General features: G+C 42.0%; 1 protein-coding gene across 1 annotated transcript in view; it reads right to left on the minus strand.

Moving 5' to 3' along the window:
* The window catches only part of megf10 (multiple EGF-like-domains 10), a 106,435-nt gene that overhangs the window by 70,529 nt on the left and 11,022 nt on the right, over positions 1 to 24,884 (minus strand). The window contains exons 2-4 of the mRNA XM_028601456.1: positions 12,950 to 13,085; positions 7,075 to 7,176; positions 3,517 to 3,617 (exon numbers count right to left, since the gene is read on the minus strand). Of these exons, the coding sequence (XP_028457257.1) occupies positions 3,517 to 3,617; positions 7,075 to 7,176; positions 12,950 to 13,068 (322 nt within the window). The 5' untranslated portion in view covers positions 13,069 to 13,085. The remainder of the gene's footprint in view (positions 1 to 3,516; positions 3,618 to 7,074; positions 7,177 to 12,949; positions 13,086 to 24,884) is intronic.

The following is a 24,884-nucleotide window of genomic DNA, read 5'->3' on the forward strand; positions in this document are numbered from 1 at the left end:
ATTTATGTATAAGCAAAAAGGGGCTGGACCCAGAATCGACCCTTGCAGTACACGCTTTAAGATGTGTTTGTATTAGGGCTGCACAATTAATCGAATTTTAATCACGATCACGATTTTGGCTTCCCACGATCAAATTTGCGTGATCGAGCAATATTTAAAATGCGTCATTCCATTCATAGAACGCTGATAATCAAAGTTTTTGCAAAGACAATCTAGCGCTCCATAAACCACTGTCTGATCACGTGCCTCCATGAGCCAATCAGAGTTGTTCCCTGCACCGCGCAGCTTAGTTTCTAGATGTAGACAGTCACAGAGGACAGAGTAACGTGCCACAACAGGTAGCAGTCGGTCATCATAAGCCGGTCACAATGTTTACCAGTTTACCAGTAAACGCAACATTTTGTCCCGTCTGTTTTGTTTTTCAGACAACAGCAGTGACCATAGTGCTAGTTTGTGTCTGTTAGCTCATAGCTTTAGCAGCAGACTGTTGGACGTCCCGCTGGTGAAATACAGTCACACTACACCGTGTAGCTGTCAGCAGCCGTGTTTAATCCAGTCACTACTGTAGCTAACGGTAGGCTAACGTTACCTGCTGTGTAACATGTTATTAGGGTTTACTAGCGTGACATGCAGCGATGTTCTAACGTGGGTTTCGGAGCATCAGAGCGCAATGCAGATTGGTAAGTAGCAGTGTAATGAGCCACCGAAATCCGCGTTGCTATTTCGTCAGGTAGATACCTCACGGCAAACGTGCATGTATGGAAAGCGGTCGCACAACAGCTGAAATGGCTCCTTCACAGTATCCTTCAATAAAGGAGGAATGTAGCACAATATGGATGTATTAACAGGAATGTAGCACAATATCGATGTAAAAACCATTATAATTAGCCTTATGTGAAAATACAATTTGTTTTGGTTAAAATCAACAAATAATCGTGATAATTAATCGTGATCTCAATATTGATCAAAATAATCGTGATCATCATTTTGGCCATAATCGTGAAGCCCTAGTTTGTATCCACATGATGAATATTCAATGTTCAATATTCACTCTTTATTAAAGTGATGGTTCAGAGTAATTTCCCCCTAGGGTCCTTTGCACCATGACCTTGAGCAAAACACCCCCCCAGAAGCTTTTTTCAGCTGGGTCGAACATTGGGAGAGTTAGCGTAGAGTAGCGTTATCAGCTGAATAGCTTATTAGCGCAGGGGCTAATGGATCCACGTTTGTATCTCGTAAATGACCCCACTAATAATACCCGAAATGATACCAAACTTCTACACTAGTACAAATTATTAGGAGAAGCCAGCAGGCAAGTGTTCATAAACTTCTGGTGTTCTTACAAACTTTCCAATCCATCATTTTATGAGTACATAACCTATATGTACTACAGTAGACGTTTGGTATCATTTCGGGCATTATTAGTGGGGTCATTTACGAGATACAAACGTGGGTCCATTAGCCCCTGCACTAAGCTATTCAGCTGATAACGCTGCTACGCTAACTCTCCCAATGTTAGACCCAGCTGAAAAAAGCTTCTGGGGGGGTGTTTGGCTCAAGGTCATGGTGCAAAGGACCCTAGGGTGAAATTACTCCGAACCATCACTTTAAGCTCTGTTTTGGTCTCCACCAGCTCCTGAGGGAAATATCTGTCTCTAGCTGCTAAATGCTGCACTCTATCCAACAGCTGCCTACACCGTTCACAGTTTCTCTGCCCCCTTTAAAATGTGATGACTTCACGGTGGGAATTTGATAAGGTCAAACAACAGGGTCTAATCACCAAAGACATTTTCCCATTTTTATTATGCATGTCAATAAATAATTGTTAACTCAAAAAGAAGTCTCTCCTGATTGAAATGTTTCCAACCAGATTTCTTGTCTTTTTAACCCTAACGAGGAATAGGAAGAAGAAGAAGCTCTCTCTGTCATCCGCAGACATTTATAGCTTTGTGTTGCTAAAATCTCTCCCAAAACCATCATATTTTTATTGAGGCTATTTTTTTAAATATTTATTTCTAAAATATAGCAGGCACACTGACTCTATCCAAGAACGTGTACTAAATTTAGCCTAAAAGCAATTAAACTTCCTTTCCTATCTTAATCCCATCTGGAAATGCCATGTTGCCTGGAGTATCTGACAAATCCTCCTTCCTGCAGTGTTTCGTCGAGGAGCAACATGTGATAGTTGCTTATAGAAGAGAGCCTTTTCACTCCAAAATAAAATCCCCCTATGATGTCCCGGGGCGCATTATCACAGCCTCTGCATGAATCAAACTGTGGTCTCCACCAAAGCACACAGATTTTATGGCTTTTTTTTTAAATCACCGACTACTTCCAGCATCAGAACAGCAGCCTGCGTGTTAACAGAATGATTTCTTTTACTGTCGCTGCTGGACAACAGTTGTTGTTTTTGCAACTGTGGCTTCACACCTGTTTCTGCCTTTTTTTGGGGGACGGGGGGGCAAAGTAGCCTTGTTGGCAAGTGAAGTCACATGTAGAAGACAAAGCTTCTGTTTTTCTGACTTGCCACAGCCATTGGTTCCCAGTTTCTTCAGTGCTGGTCTGGCTAAACATGAACACAGCTGGGATAAAGCCTGACGCGGGTTAGATGTTCTTCCTCTCCCGCTATCTCCACTATCAGGCAGTGTTGTAGTACTCAAGATCGGTTTTGGTCTCAAGACCACTTTTTGAAGGTGTCTCGGAATCGACCGCATTTTTACTCAGTCTTGTCTCGGTCTCAGATAAAGACAGTGTGTAATAAAACCTGTACACAGTGTTGGAGGCCGAGCCACAGCGCTGTGGAGATAGATATGGTAATGGGAGACTACCTCAGTGGTGACTTTAAAAATCATACATGCACATCATTTTCATACTCATCTAACCATTCGGTAATCTTCATTGTCTATTTGTCATACCACCTTTAATTTGTCACCTGTCTGTATGTCACCACATGACAATTGTTTGCAACAATTGTTTGTCACAAATCGTGAGTCCATGTTCTACAAAACATGGGAGCAGACTTCTCATATGTTTCAAACTCTGACAACAAATGATATATGGATATGCTGTGTATCGATTATTGAATGGTTAGGTGTGTGAGTGGAAAGAGTTAAAAAAAAATTTGTTTCTTAACACAAATGAGCATGTCATCCACATAGTTACGCAAGCACACCTTATGTTTGCCATGATAACAAACAGAATGTTTTTATGATGTCAGTTTAAAAAAAGCCTAATGAAAGTGGCCCAGCCATCTATGCAGAACACATACACATATACACACACACATATATATATATATATATATATATATATATATATATATATATATATATATATATATATATATATATATATCTTGTGTCAAAATAATGTGTGTCCACAGGTTTCAGGACAATTTCTGACAATGTGACTGTTTATGGACTTGCCGGTGTGTGTGTGTGTGTGTGTGTGTGTGTGTGTCTGTGTGTGTGTGTGTGTGTGTGTGTCTGTCTGTCTGTGCGTGCGTGCGATACTCACGAGAACAGATCTCTCCCTTCTCGTAGAAGCCTGGGCAGCATTGGGACTTTCTCCGGTACATGGTCTTCTCTCCTCTTCGATAGGCTGTCCGATAGCTCACCCTGCACACAGACAGGAAGTGGGGTCACATACAGGATCAGGGACTCAGTAAGGGAAATGCTACTAGACACAATGTTGGTTATTCTGTAAATGGACTGCTTTTTTATAGCGCTTTTCTAGCCTTAAGCGTTACGCCCACTACACACACACACACACACACACACACACACACACACACAAACCAAAATGGCAACACCTGTATTCAAAAATGAAAGGCTTCAAAAAGGCAGTCCACAAAACAATGACATCATGGATGATAGGGAAAGGACATTTTGACCTGGTGGTCTACCTCTGAAACCCAGCCAGCCAATAATTGAAATCTAACAGGAGTGGGGTTTGAACCCACAAGGGCTGTAGCCAACTGCATCTTAAGTCCAACACCTTAACCACTTGGTCATCCTGGTAATGACTCCATGGTCACATTATCACTTTATCATGTGATATAAAATGTGGCGTGGAGAGTGTACAGTCTATACATGAGGCCAGTGATCATTAAACTTTGTCCTGATGAAGACCATGAGGCTGTGTTCAATCATAATCATGCATAACTAAAGTAAATGCATTAAATACACACAAATGCACAGATTAACAAATGTTTGGAGGACAAGGAGGAATGAGCTGCTTCCAACATCAAGCCTCGGTGTGGACACTGGAAACAGGAAGTTAAAAAAACAGGCACACACACAAATCTATGAAAGGTACAATACAGAATACGGCGAGGGGCCGTAACAGTACCTTTTTGAAAATAAAACAGAATATAGCTCATGGCCTTGCTGTACACATGGTGGTTTCTACAGGTTTCACCAAGTCAAATTTATAACTTTTTAAGACCTTTTTTGGACCATTATGAATGAAATTGAAGACCTATATCACAACATAAAAAAACAAAGTCAGATGTCAGAGTCCGGAAACATTGTCTGAAACAATTCCCCGATTTCCTCACTGACATAATAGGACTGGTGTCTAGATCGGCTGCAGTATGTTGGTCTCATTTGTAGTCGTACAGCAAGTTTTATTTGGACTAGCGACAGAAAGAACTACAACACCACAGAATTAAAAAGAAACACTGTAAAGCGCTGCAGGAACATTTCAAAGAGCATTAGAGGTAGTGTTACACAACCCAGTCTCACAGCAGTTCGTTAAATGGTCACGGTATTTAATCTATTGATTCGTGCACACATACACCTTTATCTCGTTTTTTCCGTGATGGTCAGCACGTTTTTTGAAGTAATGTATTTCAATGGGAAGCATATTTCGTGATTACAGCCCGATTATTTGGAAAACAATGCCAATGTAAAGTCAATGAGAAGATGACGTAGCATTAAGAGTGACTACGGTAGCGAAGTAGTATGAAAAGCCAAAAATCCGCACAGGGAGGTTGGTTGGGTTGGTGGATGGGTCAAACAACTCAGGACTTACACCCAGGAGACCGGGGATCGTGTCCCGGCATGTGACATGTCCTTTCCCCGTTTTTCTTTTCCTAAACCCAACCTCCGTATAGATGCTTCCCATTACGTGCTGACCAGCGGCGGAGTGGGACCAAAAAATATACCAGGAAATTTAATAGACTATTGGCCCGCTGTACGGGTTGAGCAGAGGCTGCACAGTTTGACCAGCGGGCAGCGGCCAGGCCGCCGGATGGTGTTGCTAAGACCTTGCAATGTATAACTATTATCAGACCGGCCCTCATGGCCTCGAAACACTACCGGCCCACCGGGAAAAGTCCCGACTCTCCCGATTGCCACTCCGCCTCTGGTGCTGACCGCCCCGAAAAAAACGATATAAACATGTACACGAATCAATAGATTACAAATAACGTGACCATTTCACAAACTGCCGTGAGACCGTGTTGTGTTACATTGACATAGTAAATTTAAGACCTAGAACACAATACTTACAGTGAATTCAAGACTTTTTAGGGCCTAAAATTTTGTTTGAATTTGAATTTTAGACTTTTTTTATATATTTTTTAAAGACCCTGCGGAAACCCTGTCTACAGTACACTGTGTACCCCCGGAAACCTCTGAACTGAATCCATCTGGTTCATTACAGCTGATTTCCCCTGAGTTTGGTACTGACTGACAGCATCAATTGTTCTATGGACCCAAGAAGTTCACCATGACTTTCCAGGTTTGTGGATTGAAAATATGTATACATCTTGGATTTTAATTAAACACAATAGCCACTTAATGCAGTCCAATACAAAAGCTCAGCCATAAAGCACCTTCACAAATATATTGTCTATATAATGTCTATAGTCTCCAGCCATAACAAGCAGAACTTTGTTTGTCCCCAGAGGGCCAATTGGTTGTGTAGCAGTGACCACAGTATTATCACAAGATCACTAAAATACAACATATCATATTAAGTAAGAAGCCATATTTACTAAGTGTGGTTGGGTGGTCAAACTGTATAAGGAACATTTTGTGGCGTGAAAGCTCAAGAAAAAAGAAGTAAGGGGTCCTCATGATGAATTGACGATAAACAGTCTGCTATTTTTGACTCTTCTCATTGTGTGGACATGTTGTTGCTGACGCATATTGATTTGTCTGTACAGCATTGACCTGCAACATTAACATATGTTTGACAAGAAAGAAAAGAAAACAAGATCTCTTTGAGCAACGTTTCAAAACTGAGACAGAAAAAAAAGAATCCTCTTCAAGACCACTTACTTACCTGTTCATAATTTATGTGATGTGAGAGACAGTATTTCAAGATGATAATTTTGTAACATTACTGTACACTGTAGGTTGAAATTAGGCCATATTATTTAATTTAATAGAGCAATTTGACATAAAGCTGAAGTGCAGCTCCACATTTTAGATGTTGAGTCTTTTTATTCTGGTGTAACAAGAACATTCTGGACTGCTGATGGAAAATGTAAAAAATAACAAGCAACACAGGTGTCACTAAAAAAACTGATATGTTCCCATTCTCGAACTTAGGACTTGTCCTGAAGAATCCAGAGTAGAAAGTGCTCTCTGGCGTTGTGTCTGTGGCCAAAATGGAACTGATTGATGTCTGATGATTGAGATATATAACACAGCCAGGTGTATCCCAGGCGACCAATGGCAACACCTGTCCTAGATGGATTTTAAATTAAACTAATACTTGTTTTCTGAACGAGCAAACTTCATCAATGGATTTGTTTTGAAGGACGAAGTTACTTTCAAACCAAAGCATATAGTGCTGGTCTCGGTCGAGACCAACTAGAATATTTGGTCAGTCCAATGGTCTAGTCCAGATACCAACAGGTCCAAGACAAGGTTGACACAATAGAACGTCTTGAGTCCAGACTCGGACTCAAGTACTACAGCCCTGCACTGTGGTTGGGGTTTGGAAAATGGTTGGCAGATAGGTGAAGTTAAATACACTGTATACTGTACAGTACAAAATAATGGAATGGAGCACCACTCTCTCCACACACACACACACACATAGACACACACATTGTCTCACCTGTGTCTGGTGCACTTAAACCAGTTGAGGATGTCGGTGCAGCTGGTGTAATAAATCTGATCAAAGGGATGAGCGTAGGACTCCTGCACTGTCACCGAATAACTGCAAGCACAGGAAGAGACACATATCAGTGTGTGTGGTGTGTGCGTGTCTGTGTGCAAATGTATGTGTGTGTGTGTGTGTGTGTGTGTGTGTGTGTGTGTGTGTGTGCGTATGTGTGTGTGAACAGAACTACCGGCTTACACACTCGTCTAACCACTGACTGTTTGAATCAGGGCGTCATTAGGGTTACATCTACACTGCTACGTTTCATTTTTACGTTTTGAAAAAACCCATCTCCGACCACACAAGGCTTTTAGCTCCAGTAGCAGAACTAATCTGCATCCATAATAACACATCTGACATCACATATCACATGAGCTTTCGCGCACACACACACACACACACACACACACTGGGCATGTGCGTGCCAGTGTAAACAGGAAGCAGATTGTCTGACGTCACTCTGTGGTTGAAAATCATGGATGAAAATACTTTGGAGAAAGACAAACAACGGTGAAAAGTAAGAGCAGGGTTTTATTAGATTGGAGTGAGGACGAGGTGGAACCGTTGCTGAAAGGTCTGGAAGCTGTCTAACTGATAAGACTGACTGACAGGCGTCCTCGTTTCCAAATGTCTCCATTTGTGTCCGTCCTGACTACAGAGCAACTCCGGAGTTTTCAAACCAAAACGGCGGCAGTAGTGATTCCAAATGTCTCCGTTTTAGGGGCTCAGAAACACTGCAGTAGTGTGGACGCGAGGCGTAAGCGTAGCAAAAGATATTCATTTTTAAACCAAAACATAGCAGTGTAGATGTAGCGTGTAGTGTGTGTGTGTGGGTGTTTGTGTGTGTGTGTGTGTGTGTGTGTGTGTGTGCCAAGGCAGGATTACCAGCAGCCCCCCCTCCCCCCCTTCTCCAGCGTGCTCTGTACGCTGTGTGGCCCTCCATCACTGAGTGTTGTATAAAGATTGTGTCTCACAGCAAATCAAAGAGACTTTGGAGTGGGGGGGTGACAAAAGCTACCTTATGACTGCCTCGTGAACTGCTCTTACCACAGGCTCTTTGGAGGCATGCATATATTTGTTTTCAGTTACTTGCTGTATGGCTGCAGTTAAGGATGATTTTCATTATGGATTGTTGATTATTGTTAGTTCCACTTTTGTGTGGATTTATTATTGAATTACTGGTTAGTCTATGGAATGTCTTCACATAGTTTATTTAGTCTGGCCAAAAATCAGCATAATATTCAGTTTAAATAACAGAGGAAGGCAGCAAATCCTCATTTGAAGGAAACTGAGAATATCTGATAAATGACAAACATTCTTTCTAAAAAGATTGCTGTAGTTTAATTTTCTGTGGCTCGACTAATTGTTTCAGCACTAAGTAAAACATCTCTGACACTAAAGACTTACCATTATTTATTTATTTATCTATTCATTCATTCATAACATGCAGGAATGAGAAAAGAAAAGGAACAGGAAGAAGAAAAATCTTATGATACCTGTCACTTTCAGCAAGAGCCTTTAGTTATCAGGCTCCTCTCCTATGGAACCAGCTCCCAATCTGGGTTCGGGGGGCAGAAACTGTCACCTCATTCAAGAATGAACTTAAAACTCTCCTATTTGATAAAGCTTATAGTTAGGGAGTGAGAAGTTGCAGTGTCCACCTAACTGGCCCACCTGCTTCTCTTCATAATTGTTAGATTAATAACATATGACAAAAGTAGAGGGAGGCAGGCCAGCAAAGCCCGATCCAGCAGGGGAGAGTTCAAAGCCCGAACGGGCTACCTCTCCTTATGACCTGTCTCTCTTAGTTACGCTGTTATAGTTCTAGACTGCCGGGGGACATCCTTCCTTCCTTTGACACACTGAGCTTCTCTCTCCTCTCCCTTTCTATTACTATTTGTGTGTATCCCGTCCCAGAAATGCTTGTTACTAATCCTAGCTTCTGGGGAGTTTACTCCCCGGAGTCCTTATGTTTTTTCCCCCAGCGTATTTCCTTGGAGAACGTTGGCACCAAGATCCTGGTTCCAGCTGTCGCCGTGGTCCTGCTGCACTCCCTGCTGAGCTCATCGGTGCCCTGCAATGTCATGCTGCTTCCTGCTGAACCCTGCTGAACCCTGCAGCTTCCTGCTGAACCCTGCAGCTTCCTGCTCAACCCTGCTGCTTCCTGCTACGTCCATCCATGCTCTGCTGGGCCACGCTACATCCTACCTGTAACGCCCCGCAGCGCCCTGATATGACATGAACTACTACGACTAACATTTGAAGTCACTGTTCCATTATTAATATGACTATTATCGCCACTGTTCATCATATCCCCAACCGGCCTGTCAGACACCGCCTACCAAGAGCCTGGGTCTGTTCCTGGTTTCTTCCCAAGAGGGAGTTTTTCCTCGCCACTGTCGCACTGCTTGCTCTTGAGGGAATTACTGTAATTGTTGGAATTGTTGGGGCTTTGTAAATTATTATCTGTCTCGAGATAACTCTTGTTATGATTTGATACTATAAATAAAATTTAATTGAATTGAACTTTCTACCACAGTCTGTACTGCTTTCTCCTAATGACTGACTTCAGATTTTTATTGAAGGGGTGATAGAATGATTATATAGGGTATTTTACACTGTTCCTTAAGGTCTCCTAATGGGGTATGTAACATTGGTTGGTCTGAAAATTGCCCAAATGCTATTTTATTAGGCCCTTAACTACCCTGTGAATATGGCTCTATTTGGAACAAGAGCTTTTCTTCCAAATATGGTATGCTCATGAATATTCAGAATGAGCTACGCGCTGATTGGTTTGAGCAAACTACATAGAAACACATGGGAGACTCGACAGCAGGTCTCATTGCAAAGTTATACATTGTTTGTCGGGCTATTACGTTATTAAATTCACTTCTGAGACTTTTTTAAGCGAGAAATCAACTATATCAAGCTCAAATATGGGCCGTTTTACGAAAATTGATGGCTTATTACAAATTTGGTAAGACTGTGTGTCGGAGTTCAGCTGCCGGTGCTGCCTGTGTTGCTGCCTTGCTGCACGGCCTGCCTTCCTGCACACACCCCGGCCTGCTCTGAGCTCGATGGAGCTCTGTTACGGCTTGCAGCCCACAGCACTCCATACCCGCGCAAAGTCACCGTTTTGGGGTTAATGGACCAAACGCTGGTGCTCTGACAGAGCTCCAGGTCCTGCAGCTCCCCTCTTCCTGCTAGCTAAATGGCCCGTGTGTGAGAGTGATAGCGCGGTCAGTGAGCTTGTTACACCAGCAATCTCTTACCACAGTTCCAGTTAATCTTGGCTGGCCGTCAGCATAACTAGCTATATTTACAGTTTGAATTTTGTCTCGCCACTTACTTACTATACAACATATCTCTAAAGGTCTTATAAAGCTAACAACAGTGTCCGATTTCAAGTTAATGAATTTTTGTGAAGATTAGGGGTTTCGTTATCTATGACTGTCCCTTCAATCCTAGCTATGTCTGGCTAGCTGCAAATCACAGATAGTTAGCTTCATTTTTGGCGTAATTTCTGTATATTTACAGTTTGAATTCCATCACGCCACTTATACAACATCTCCCTAAAGGTCATATAAAGCTAACAACGGTGTCCGATTTCAAATTAATGAATTTTTGGGAACAGTGGGGGTTTCGTTAGCTATGACTGTCCCTTCAATCCTAGCTATGTGTAGCTAGCTACAAATCACGGATAGTTAGCTTAATTTTTGGCGTAATTTCTGTATATTTACAGTTTGAATTTCATCACGCCACTTATACAACATCTCCCTAAATGTCTTTTAAAGCTAACAACGGTGTCCGATTTCAAATTAATGAATTTTTGTGAATTTCAGAGGAATTCTAGGAAGAGCTAGCTCTCATTGATAGAGCTACATCCAGCCGCATGCTCTATCAATGAGACTCGCGGACAAGCGGCGTTTATTTCCCCAATCGTTTGTTTAAATAACTCAACACATTATAATTACACACATTAAAAGATTAACTGGAACCTGTGGTAACAGATTGCTGGCGTAACAAGCTCGCTGACCACGCTCTCAATCACACACACTGGGCATTTAGCTAGCAGGAAGAGGGGAGCTGCAGGCCCTGGAGCTCTGTCAGAGCACCAGCGTTTAGTAGTCCATTATCCAAAAAACGGTGAGTTTGCGCGGGTATGGAGTGCTGTGGGCTGCCAGTCGTGACGGAGCTCCAAGTACCTCAGAGCAGGCCGGGGTCTGTGAAGGAAGGCAGGTCGGGCGGCGAGGCAGCAACACAGGCAGCACCGGCAGCTGAATTCCGACACACAGTTGGACAAAATTTGCAATTATTCAACTATGACAGGGTAAAATCGGTTTTGCATTCTATCACCCCTTTAAATCACTGTTGTTTAGAAAAGGCCAAAATCTTAAGATGTTAGTGGGACTGAGACTTTCTTAAGAAGCCTTATTATCATTAGTTTGATAAACTGTGTCTCTTCACTGTCTGGTTTTCCTGTGAATCTTTATTCGGACTACAGCACAGAGGGAGGCTCTGAGTGCTACTGCAGCTGTTTCCTCAGATTAGTCACTGAAAGGCAATATAGCTGGGAAATCGGCCTCCACCTTTCTTCTTTCACAGCTCACTTAACGGATTTCCAAGCTTTCCTTTAATTCGGAAATCAGCCAAAAGTTTTATGTAGAAGAACATTTATTTATTTGTCACATACAATTGTACAGTACAATGTCAAACTGAAGTACAAGTGCAATTCAATCTCTGCTGCTCTACATCGGAGGTGGAAAACCGAAACGACGGCAGAAATACACATCTGCCACAGCATCTCCGCAGAAGAGCATGTCCTTATAATTACCTGGAGCAGCCCAGACCACAGAAGAGATCACCACCAACTACTTTTACAGAGAGAGTGGACACAAAGCGACGAACGGGTCTGCTCAGAGCTCCGTGTGTTTGAACCTGAACCATAACTACACATCTCGGGAACTTCAAACTAAATGTAGCAATATTATTGCGCAGCTAAACTTTTTGTTGCCTACATTTGGGGCTACAGTCAAAACCAGAGTGCGGAAAATGAAGTGCTTAATGCTCAACATTTTCTGGGGAAGTACCCCCTTATCCCCCCCGCATCATATGGGTCTCCGGAAATAGAAACATAACCTCGGCCTTTGGGTTGCCTGGCCGGCAGCGATTAGGCCAACTTTTTGCGCCATCTAACTAGCATCTACAAAGTGGGCAGCTGAAATAAACATGCATGGCTATTAACAAACTGGGCAAGGCAATAACTATCTTTTGCCTTGACAATCACCAGGTGATACAGTAACGCTGGAATTCCATCAGCCGTGTTCCAGCTGCGCCGTAGTCCGCCATGATTCACCTGGAGCGTCTCAGAAGCAGAGCGTTTTGCCTGCCCAACACTCAGATTTAGAGGTTTTGGTCATTTTTCCTGGATATTTGGGATTCTCTCATTATAGAAAGTAGTCTACAGAGTTAAAGGGTTTCTTCCAATTAGTCCAGTTTTGAATGACACAGAGCCCTGCGGCTCAGTAAAAAATAGATCTGCCGCGTATTTTTAGCGGAGCAAAGCAGAGAGCTTCTGAGACGTGCTTCTTTACAGCTAGTGGTCTTGAGTGGCCGGGAACGCAGTGCCGCTGGAACGCAGCGCAGACACACCTGGTGGAATAGGTGTCAGAATATGGCATTGGAGTTACAACGTAATCAACCAGGAATGTTCACTTGCATGAAACTGATTGGTCAACGCAGCGCCTTGCTAGATGACATGTTGTATTGCAACAAAAGTTGAGCCTGGTTAAATGGGTTTTAAAGAAATGACTGCAGCATTGTGACTGACCTCTCCCAGTGGCTGCAGACATTGGGATCCTCCAGGTTGAGGGAGGAAGTGATGCAAGGCAGGAAACAGAAGGCCACGGCCAATAGGAGTGTCCTGTGGCAGCGCAGTGATGTGGCCATCTCAGGCAGAGCTGCACCTTCAGACAGGGAAGGATGAGGAATATGGACACACGTTAACCTCCTGCATCGGAAGCTTTCAGTTTCACAAAATATTCAAAAGACACAAAAGCAATTTGAATAAGGTAATCCTTTAGTAAAGATGTTAAAAAACATTAAAGTATGTGTATTGTAGTTCTTAAGGCTGATGTATGCTTCTGTGGAGGCTCCACACAGAGCTTTCTCCGTAGCCTATGTTATGGCCTGAAGTTTATACTGGTGAGTTGGTGTGTGCGTCGATCTCTTTAATAGAATAGCAGGGCCGGTGTGTGTGTGTGTGTGTGTGTGTGTGTGTGTGTGTGTGTGTGTGGGGGTGTGTGGTAGAGCGAGTGAGAGATTCACTTAAGAGCGAGTAGCGACTCTAGAGTTTAGTGAGAGAACCAAAGAGTCTCCCCTGTTCTTTCTGACCACAGTGGGAAATCTGCAGCAGGAGAAGTTAACCCTCTCCTTGATCTCATGTTGGTTATGGAAGAGAACCAGGAAATGAGACGCTATGCTAAGTTGCTAAGAGGGTCTGAAAAGTCGCTAAATCTAGCAAGAAAGTTCCAAGTTGGCAACACTGTCCACAAAGTTACTGCCTGCAGCTTCCTGATTTCCTAAACTATGGAGCGAAATCACAGACTGTGCATGCTTTAATTGCACGTTAAAAAAAAAGTGTGGCGTTTAAAGGATATTGTGTTAACTCGTTATTAACGCGTTCATTCGGACAGATGGATATTTTCCTAAACCTAAAGTAGTTTCTGAATTCACAATGGGATCCCCTGCACACTGAAAAATGGTGCCAACAGTTTACCCAGAGTGTTGAAAAATGACGCCATGGGTTACTGACCGAGCTGCCGTAGTTAGGAGTGTGAATGTGTTGGACCAACACACTTTCACTCCTGCTTGTGCAATGTGATTGGCTGCTGTGAGATTGATGCAAAGTATATCTGTTGTTTGTGAGGAGTAGGGATGGCATGGTCAGCCAGGTCCACCACTAAAATATCTCTGCTGGATGGATTGTCATTGGTTCAGACATTAATGTTCCCTCAAGATGAATTCTAATTACTTTTTTAATCCTTCAACTTTTATGGCTCCATCACTGGGTCAAAACGTCCCTGTTCCAATACTTTGGTTTATGACCAAAAACCTGCAGAACTTATGACATTTGCCATCACTGCTAATTAGTAAATGTTAGCATGCTAACACGCTATGCTATGATGGTGAACACAGTAAACATTATACCTGCCCAGCATCACCATGTTAGTCATTGTGAACATGTTAGCATGTTAGTGCAGCCTCAGAGAGCCACTAGCAGAGCTATAGACTCTCAGTCTGTGTATGATATAAGATACCTGTAGGAAGCACAGCGGGCAGGAAAACAATTACTAGAACGTGGCTAAAGCCAGACATACTTACAATTGATGATTGGATTGACATTATTTAGGATATCTTGATGATTTAAAGAATTGTGTTTTCTATTAGACTGCAACAGGACAAGTTCTTGAAAAGATGGCAAAGTTGGATTATGTACATTACACCTGTACGCCCATCATTTGTTTTTTATTACTCCTTTTGTAAAGTAATTTGAGTTTCATGAATGTAAACCCTACCTTTCTGGGTACATTGGGTTTGGTTTTCCATGTTGTATTTAATATTCTATTTTTTATGCTGTATTTGTATTTCAGCTAGTGTAATGTTTTAGTCTGTCAGTGTGTTTACATGCACAGCAGTAACCATGGTATGGTCTTACCCCGGTTAATGAATAACCGAGTTATGCCAGTTCTCCCCATATACATGAGCAGGGAAGAACAGGAAGAATGACGGAGTAACTCTTCCTCCAGTTCACTAGGTGGCGCTCTGCCGACACACAACTGGCTTTTTCTTCCGGTTGACCTTTGTCAAAATTACACCGAACGTCATCTCAATTAGCTAAATGTTACAACTTAATGTTTCATTAACACATTTGTGTCACAGCGTACGAAAGCACAGTGCTCTCGCCAGATAACTAACAACTTGTCCGGCTCATTATAGCTGTAACCATTGTCGGGTGGAAATTGCAAGCTAACTTCCATACATCCACTACATCCAAGCTAGCTTAGGTCTCACTCTCACGTCAAATGAATCACACAGGGAGAGGAGATCAATACCATTGATGTTACGAGCTAGGTTTGCCTTAGTAGCTGTGTTCCTTTGTTTTACGAGCCGAGGTTAGCTTAGCTTTGTGACACTACTTTATTGGTCCGGTTTGTTTCTGTGTTATCTTTGGTAAATCAGATTTACTTCCCTTTGCTACTGTCACGAGCTACAGGAAATGTAGGACCCAAATGCAGAGACAGACGAGGAATGTAGAGTTTGAGGATTTAATAAGCAAAAATAAAGTCCATAGCAAACAAAAGGTATCCTGCAAACAGCAGGCAGATAAATCCAGAATAAGGAAAAAATACAAAACAGGAATCACGGGTACCAGGAACCAAGAACTGCAAGACAAAACACAAAGACGCTCAAAACATAATACAATGACCTGACAACAGACAAGGGAAAGACACAGACTAAATACAGGAGGTAATGAGCAAACAAGGCACAGGTGATACAACAGGTGAAACACATAAGACAATTACAAGGGCTGGAAAACTAAAAACACAAAGTAAAACTAGACCAGACAAGACAGAAAACCAGAGACTTCAAAATAAAACAGGAAACAGAACATATACAGAAACATACAACCATGACAGCTACAACTGTATTTTACAGAAGGCTTGGATAGATAAGGTAAGTAAGTCCGATAAGAAGGATTACGTTTGTTTGGACCTTGTTATAACTCAATAAAAATATAATTTAAAAAAAGAGGATTACGAAATGTGTTCATCATTGAAGTTTTTTGATCAGAATGACCATTCTAGAAGACCTGCAGGTTTTGCAATTTGCAGCATTCTTTCAAAACTAAACACATCAGTCCCACACAATTTCAATGGGAACCTTACAAGTGGTGCCTTCAGTCTGGCAACATAAACGTTTGATTAAAACTAATCTGAGTCATATAATCAATAGTATTCAGCACAGTTCTGTCTTTACTGGCTGTTGTTGAACCACAAACATGAAGGTACTCCGTTCTCTTTTACACAGCTGTGGTATTCTGTTTACCTCAATGACAGAAATGCAGTGAGCAATTGGTGGCTCCACAGTGTGCTGGTGTTATTTAGGTATTTCAAAGCCTCTTATAATGACAAGGAAGAGCTATATGAGACAGTGCTGTCCAAGGAGCAAAGCTTCTACATTTTGATAAGAAATCAGAGTTCACTTGCTTTAGGAACAAAAAACAAGAATCATACTGCCAACACTGAATTCACAAGAATCCCTTTTGAAATTATAATATAAAACCTATAATAAAATAAAACAAATAGAAACTGCTTTTTTTTATAGCTGCACCACTCCATCAAATGGAATTTACCCAGACAGAGCTGCCCATGCATGGTGTGGGCCTGAAGAATTAGAGTTGTAATGTAAGCTACAGTATGTTTACTGGTTGTCTATTTCTAGGCAGCAAATAAGATGTGCTGGTTTTTCCTGTGGGTTTCACTAACAACTAGGAATCTCTCATTTTTAGTCGTGGTGGGGCATCCCAACATATTTCAATAAACAACTGCAGTGGCGGTGTAGATATTTAGCTATGGGTTTGGTTTGTATCAGGGCCGTAGGCAGGAGTTTAGAAAGACCACGAGCTAGTCCCCCCCCAACACAATCACTTTTCTCAAAATGATGTGACTATTACCAATATAACATCTCAGTCAGTCATGTCACATGGTATGGATTATTACATATGTAGTGTTGATATTGGGCAGCTAGGCTCTGACCTTGTCACAACCCCAAACAAACACCAAGCTCAGCACAGCATGGAGTGGGGAATAAGGATACTATGTACAGTACACTAACTAAGGGTTAATGCACGACGAGGTGTCCATTTATCAGGAATTAATGGACGACAGGGAGGCCAGAACCGTCCCACGTGCACCAGAGAAATACCATTGATAACACCTGTATTCTTTAGGCATTGTAGATAAAGGATTGTCTTTAGTCTAGTGAAGAGTGGGCCAGCTCAAAATGCCACACACCTTGACCTTCTTTTACAGGTGACATTTTGATTCATTATCAGAGGAAAAGCACTGGTAGAACTAATACGGTAATGATGTCTCTGTACCAAGACTATATAACAGTCGTACAGGTAGAGAGCAGTCATAAGTAAGTGTTAATGCCCGACGAGGTGTCCATTATCTGGAATTAATGGACGACGGTAAGGTCGGAACCATCAGACGCGCAGCTCTGCCGGAGTCCATTTACTCCTGATAATGGACACCTCGAAGGGCTTTAACCTGCTTATACCAGTGGCAACTGCCAAATCATTATTTATTTTTCGAAACGGTACGGTTAACAATCAGTTTCACTGGGAACTACTTAGTTGGTGTCCTATGTCGCTTTATAATGGTTCGCTGCAGGAGCAAAACTATCTCTGTAGCGCTTGGTTAAACCCTTAGGAGCCACAGAACGACGGCCAGAGCGGAGAAGCTGGAATGTAAAGAACAGAAACAATCCAGAGAAGAGGTTGAGAAAACCCTAAAGTATATTTTTGATTTAAAAGAACCTCTAAATAAATTGAAAATACCTTGGGTATCTACTAGGAAAGATCAAATCAGTGGACATGCATCTTTTTAGCCTACTGCCTGTGGCTGCCATGGAGCAGGTGACAAGGACATGGAAACAGACAAATCCACCAAAACTAAATGCATTGCTGTCAACACTAGAACAAACTTTAGACATGGAAAAAAACATTACAATCAGAGATCACATACACAAATGGAATAAGATCCAACCTAAAGACAATATCTGTAAAATAGCCCCTTTCTTACCCTACCCTAGAAGTAGAAGAAGACCTGCCACACTCTTCCGTAATGGAATAGGTTATTGTTTAATTCAATTTGCTGCTTCAGTCTTGGTCTGTTATGACCATGACCTTATGATGACTAAGTAAGGGATAATGTAGAGCAAGCCCTTCATTATTGTGAATTAGAACCCGGCAGGCAGATGAAAGGGTTCAATTTGCAATAATGACCGTGGGGAGAGTATTGTTTTGGAGTGTAGAGAGTGTAGTGTCTTTCCGAATTGTGTCAACAAAATGTCGAGCTACACTTTATGCAGCTTTCATAGACCTTACCTTTGGATTTGAACAGGCTGAAGTTGTGGCTAGTTGAGCTAGCATACAGCTACAAACGGACCCTAACCAAGGGCTTAACTTTGGGTTTAACATTGGGGGGTTGAGATCTCTTTTAAATTTTGAACGTCAAACACTTTATTTTCTGCGTTCTGTGGATATTTGTGCATGAATTTATGGTGCTAATGCATAGACGTAATTTACAGTACGATTTTACCAGCCAGGTCTCATGGCAGTTCGTTATATAGTTACGTTATGTAATCTATGAAGTCGTGGACAGGACACGTAAGTGGCGTTTATTTCGTGTGGCGATTACGAAATTGAAAGCAATGCATTTTAATGGGAAGCACAGGACTTTCACCCGGGAGACCGGGGATCGCATCCCGCGTGTTGCAGTTCCTTTGTCGGCGTGTCCCGCGTGTGACGGTTCCTTTCCCCGTTCTTCTTTTTTCATAACCGTCCCGTTATTGTGCCGTTTTATTTCCCCGTTGTGGCGTTTCATTTCCCTGTTGTTGTGTGCCCCTGCGCCCGTTGTTGCGTCCCGCGAGTAGGAGGCCCCGTCCCGTTGTTGTGGCCGACGTGCGGCGCCTCATTTCCCCGGCGTGTGGCGCCTCATTTCCCCGTTGTTGCGTCCCCCAGAGCAGGTTCGAAAAGCGTGACCTGAACACGTTCAAAAATCGTTGCATTTACTCGAAAAAAACGTCAAAATCGTAACCTGTACACAAATTAATAAATCAAAATAACGTAACTATATAACAACCTGGCGTGAGACCGGGTTGGATTTTACAAACCCCTAATCATCAAAACTGTCCAGTGCAACCCCCCTAAAAACATATTATTATTTCCTTCACATATTTAAAGACATTTGCACCATAACTTGATGCACAAAAAGCACAAATTTTGCAGAGAAATCACCAGAATGCAGGAAATGAAGCGTTTCATTTGCTCAAAATTTTAATTTTGCTTAAAAGTGGAAATCTCAAACCCCCAATGTTAAACCCAAGTTATGCCCTTGTGCAAATGTCTTTATTTATGTAAAATAAATGACAATAGGTGTTTGGGGTGGGTTACACTCACCAGTTTTGATTATGGAGGGGGGAGGGTTGTAATCCCTCCATTGCCCCTTTAAATTACACCTATGACCTTAAAGGTGCCCTGCCACACGTATTTCATGACTTTGTGGTGATGTCTGAAGTTCTACCATGGACTCTGTAACATTTTTTGTGGAAAAAATGCCTTTGTTACCTTGTTTCAAGCCATTCTAGCTTGGTAGAGAAAGCCTACAGGAAGGCTCAGCTCGATTTCTGCCAGTTCTCATTAATGTTCAACAAGCTAAGCTGTTTGAATCTGATTGGCTAACAACAAGCCAATGAGAGCCTGGCTGTCAGAATCCTTTACCCAGCCCAACTGGACGAGCTAATGAATAGTAATGAGCTCAGGCAGTATGATGTCAGACTGACCAGCTTTTGTAATTGGCCTGATTTCTCTGCTTATTTCTGTTCAGTGGCTAGAGCTGACAGAGGAAGTAGCAGTTCATTTTCACATTCACCACATAACACACACACATATGGACCTAATATATTTCAAAAAATGCAAGTAAAAACGGTTTTGTATGGCAGGGGACCTTTAACACTCCAGTCCACACACTGCGCCGCGCCGTGCAGACCTTCAGGTCTGCAGTGACCCGTTTGACAAGGATGACTACTGCCAGCCAAAGAGGAGAAGAAATCCTAAACCAAAGGCCCCCTTCCTAAAGATAAATGCTGTCCCAAAAGTATGGAGCTGCAGACAGCGTGGAGGTAAACTAATGCTATTAGCTAAAGTTTATGTGTTGACCTGGTATCAGTAAGTTACACACGAAAGCGTGGCAGGATAACACCAACTTCTCCATCTTCTCATAATGTTGTCAGACACTTAGAATAATAATCTGAGTCTGTCAGCGGCAAAAACAGAACTTTAAGTGGACACTAACTGATGCTGAACATTAGTCCTGTAGGGTTACATTACAGACCGGTTCATGGCTGCCGGTTGCAGCGTTCTCGCTCAGTACTGGACCAATTTCAACGATTCTTGTTCACATTGGTGACTTAGACACCAATGCATGGGAAAATGGGGAAAATTACCCTTTACAAAGTAACCCACTTTTTGGAGTGTGTTATAAATATTGTGCAGTCACGTTATTACACTATGAATTGATTCTGGTCCCAGTCAAGTTGTCATTGCAACTGTAGTTCTTTTGCTGTTTCCAGAGTAGATCAAATACCAAGACATTCTATGAAGTTCCAGGTAGAGTATGGAGTTGTAGTTTGCAAAACATTGAGATATTTTGATTTTGTAAAGGGGGCATGATCAAGCTAAAACGAAGTATTGAGCTCTTTAACCTCAGCCCTAACTCCAACTAATTATCTTTGCAACATCGTTTTATGAACTAATTTCAGCCTAAAGAAGCCGTTTCCCTGACCACAGAGAACAGCGCTATGGGAAACACTATTAAAAGGTGAAACAGACTTCAACACAACACTGGGACAAAACATCAGCGTTAAACCCACACACTACTGCTAGGACCAAGACACTCACTGGATTTGTCTAACTCCGACTGCTGAAGCCTCATGTTAGCTTCAGCCAAACTTTAGAATCCATTGTTTTCACAGATTTTGATTTTGTCTCCCGTTGGACTCAAGCTAAGAAGATACCACTTCACCATCAGTATGGACAAGAGGAATGATTTCTAGCCACAAATAGTTATTTCAATGTACACAGGAGTATCCTTGTATTAAGATGGACTAGAAAAATACAAATCCACTCTTAAAGTTTAATATGAATTCATTGGCTGAAACAAAAATGCTGGCATGGTCTTTAATGATGTGTTTATATATTAAAAGAACCAAACTCCATGTACACTGTTAAAAGACTTGTGTACTAAAAAAAGGTGCTAAAATCTAATCCAAAGTGTCATTTAAATCTCCAGAGGGATCTTTAGGATTTGTCGGTGTGTCCACATTAAATATGTCTGGCCTTCTTCCTTACTGGTACAAAAACAGCTGCTGACTTCGGCGCATGACACGCTTTCTTATTCCAGCTGCTTGATGAACCTCTCTGTGCTAGTGAGCGACTTCTAGAGGTTAGCCCAAGGTTAGCCCTCTGTCTTCTGGCTGGTTGATGGAGGAAGACCTCAAGATGTCTCCAGTGGCTGTATGGCTGCTGACAGTGTGTCTGTGTAGGCAGTTTATGGGCCAGCAGGGCCAGTCCTCTCTGGTTTCACTGAGCGAAGAGAGGGCACAGCTGCAGCCACCAACGCTGAAACCCTCCCCACCCAGAGACAACTGCACTGCTGCACAAACAAGGGCCATGCTGTGTGTGTGAAAGGGCTCCAGACACACATCTCCTAATGGAGCGGATTAGGCTGGGCCGCACAACTTTGATACACTGTTCCAGGCAGCACAGTATTGACGCCTCTCTGTCCACTCACAAAAGACTGCAAGGAACTAAGACCTGCTGTCTGAAGTCCCTCCAGAACCAGACAAAGGCGGCACTCAAGCCATGGGCCAATATTTATTTGCAGATACATGCAGTTTTTGGGGCCCGGTTTTCTCAAATGCTAGAAACATCCAAACAAGGTGTACAGATTTGTGTGATCTTTATTAATGTTGTGAAGTCCTGTTGTAGTGGTGTCTTAATGTTGTGATTTTATTGTTGGTGGTGTTTTAATGCTGTGAAATTGTATTGTTGTTGTAGCGTTGTCTTCATGTTGTGGTTCCTGTTGTCAGAGTGGTGTTTTTGTGTTGTTGTTGATGTTGTGGGTGAGTTTGAAACCTGTGAAATTTGATTGTTGTCCTATACTGTTGTGTTAGATTTCCCTTCTGCCAGAGATGTTATTCTCTGTTTCCTGCCCAGGGAATACAGATGGAAATGAGCTTCTAGCTAACTCTGGTACTGCTAAGGAGCTGTGCATTGTCCCTGTCAAATAAATAAATATTGTTGGCTCTGAACTCATTTTGTCCACTGTCAATAAATGCTTTAGTGTTTTGTACAGCTGCCAAGTGATCAGAGAGGTGTTTTTCCCTTTACAGGGCTGATATGGTTATCAGTATTTCCAAAAATTTGCACCTGCATGACCGTGTGTTTTGAACATAACATGACATAACATGACATTTAAATTGAATGTTTTCTGTGGAAATAATTCCAGCAGTTGGGAATAACAATATAACAATTCCCATACCATATTTAGCTAAGTTGTAACCCACTTGGTCAAAACTGCAAAAAGAGATAAGAACACAGGGGCCTCTAGTTTACAGCGTAATGGTCTGATGGCAGCAACATGACTGAAAGTTCTAGGCTGATACAAGCACAATGGGTACATACTGATGATATCATGCGCCAGCAATCTCTTACCACAGGTTCCAGTTAATCTTATAATGTGTGTAATTATAATGTGTTGAGTTATTTACAAACGATCGGTGAAATACACGCCTCTTGTCCGCGAGTCTCATTGATAGAGCCTGCGGCTGGATGTGATAGAGCCTGCGGCTGGATGGAGCTAGCTAGCCTCCTCTTAGAATTCCTCTGGAATTCACAAAAAATCATTAACTTGAAATCAGACACCGTTGTTAACTTTATAAGACATTTAGTTAGATGTTGTATAAGTGGCGTGACGAAATTCAAACTGTAAATATACTCGGAATTACGCCGAAAATGAAGCTAACGATCCGTGATTTGTAGCTAGCTACACACAGCTAGGATTGAAGGGACAGTCGCAGCTAACGAAACACCTAGCAAGTCTTCACAAATATTCATTAACTTCAAATCAGACACCGCTGTTAGCTTTATAAGACATTTTGTTAGATGTTGTATAAGTGGCGTGACGAAATTCAAACTGTAAATATACTCGAATTACATCGAAAATGAAGCAAACCATCCGTGATTTGTAGCTACACACAGCTATGAAGGGACAGTCGCAGCTGACAAAACATCTAGCTAGTCTTCACAAATATTCATTAACTTGAAATCGGACACCGTTGTTAGCTTTATAAGACATTTAGTTAGATGTTGTATAAGTGGCGTGACATGTGTGTAACATGTGGTAAGAGATTGCTGGTGTAACAAGCTCGCTGACCGCGCTCTCACTCTCACACAACGGGCCATTTAGCTAGCAGGAAGAGGGGAGTTACAGGCCCTGGAGCTCTGTCAGGGCTGCCAGCCTAACGGAGCTCACAGCAGGCCGGGCTCTGTGAAGGAAGGCAGGCCGGGCGGCGAGGCAGCAGCACCGCCGCTGAAGTCTGACACACAGTAAATAAAATTTTTCGTAAAACGGCCCATATTTGAGCTTTATATAGTTGATTTCTCACATAAAAAAGTCTGAGAAGTGAATTTGGTAAGGAAACATTGCAGTGTCTGGAATATGAGATTTGGTTGCTTCTCTAATGTGTGTGTATTGGGGATTCGCTCAACCAATCAGCGCGCGTCTCTAATGTGTGTGTATTGGGATTCGCTCAACCAATCAGCGCGCATCTCTAATGTGTGCGTATGGCAATTTGCTCAACCAATCAGCGCGCAGCTCATCTAAATATTCACGAGCATACCATATTTGGAAGAAAAGCTCTTATTACATATAGGGCCAAAAGACAGGGATGCATAAGGGCCAATAAAATATCAACCAGGCCATTTTCAGCCCAACCAATGTACATACCCCATTAGGAGACCATAAGGAACAGTGTGAAATACATTCTATCACCCCTTTAACCTCAGAGTCAGTTACTATCGTAACTTAACCTCAGAGTCACTTACTATGGTAACTGAGTCTGTGAACCTAACCTGGTCGGGAGCAAGTTTCTTCTCACTCATTTCCTCATTCATTCATTCATTCATTCTGTATCAAGCGCATTTTAATGCAGTTTGTTATCTGCATGAATAAAAAAACTTATTGGTTTATATTAGGCAGATTATAAAACGTTTTTTTCTCAAACATGTCATGTCCTTTTGTCGACAATCCCGTTGATGAAAAAGCTGTATTACTTCACAGAGAGTTTACGTCGGGAGATGATACTGAGTCCCGATGTATTTTCATTTCCACATAACCAATTTGAGAGGTATTTTTTTATCACAGTCCATTAGATATGTAGATAGGCTACCTTATCCATCCTCATATCACTACATCAACCATCGTGGACAGGCTTTAACATCCCAGCAGATTCTTTGTGTTGCATTACGTTTTTTGCAAACGGCAGTTTTCTTTATAACATTGGTGTCTTGGATCATAGCCTACTGTAATAGTAAAGCCACTGTATGCAGAGCCGTCAGAAAAGTGTGACTCGCTCTGAAACGTTTTTTAAACGTTTTCGTAGTGTTCCCTGGACACAAACCAGCGAGAGCCATTAAAAAGAAATAAATGATTATAAATTATAGTTCTGTTAATGATCATGGTGCTGCAGCCTCAGAATGGGATTAGTATAGCTTACTTTTTAGCCCGCAGGATTGCACCCAAATGAAATTATAGGTGTAATACAATTCTAGTTTTCACCAGTAATATTATAAGTTAACTGTGATTAAATATGAAATTATTACACCGTTAATAATTACACATTGACTCGAGCAGCAA

Source organism: Perca flavescens, chromosome 16 (assembly GCF_004354835.1).
Source record: "Perca flavescens isolate YP-PL-M2 chromosome 16, PFLA_1.0, whole genome shotgun sequence".
Lineage (NCBI taxonomy): Eukaryota > Metazoa > Chordata > Actinopteri > Perciformes > Percidae > Perca > Perca flavescens.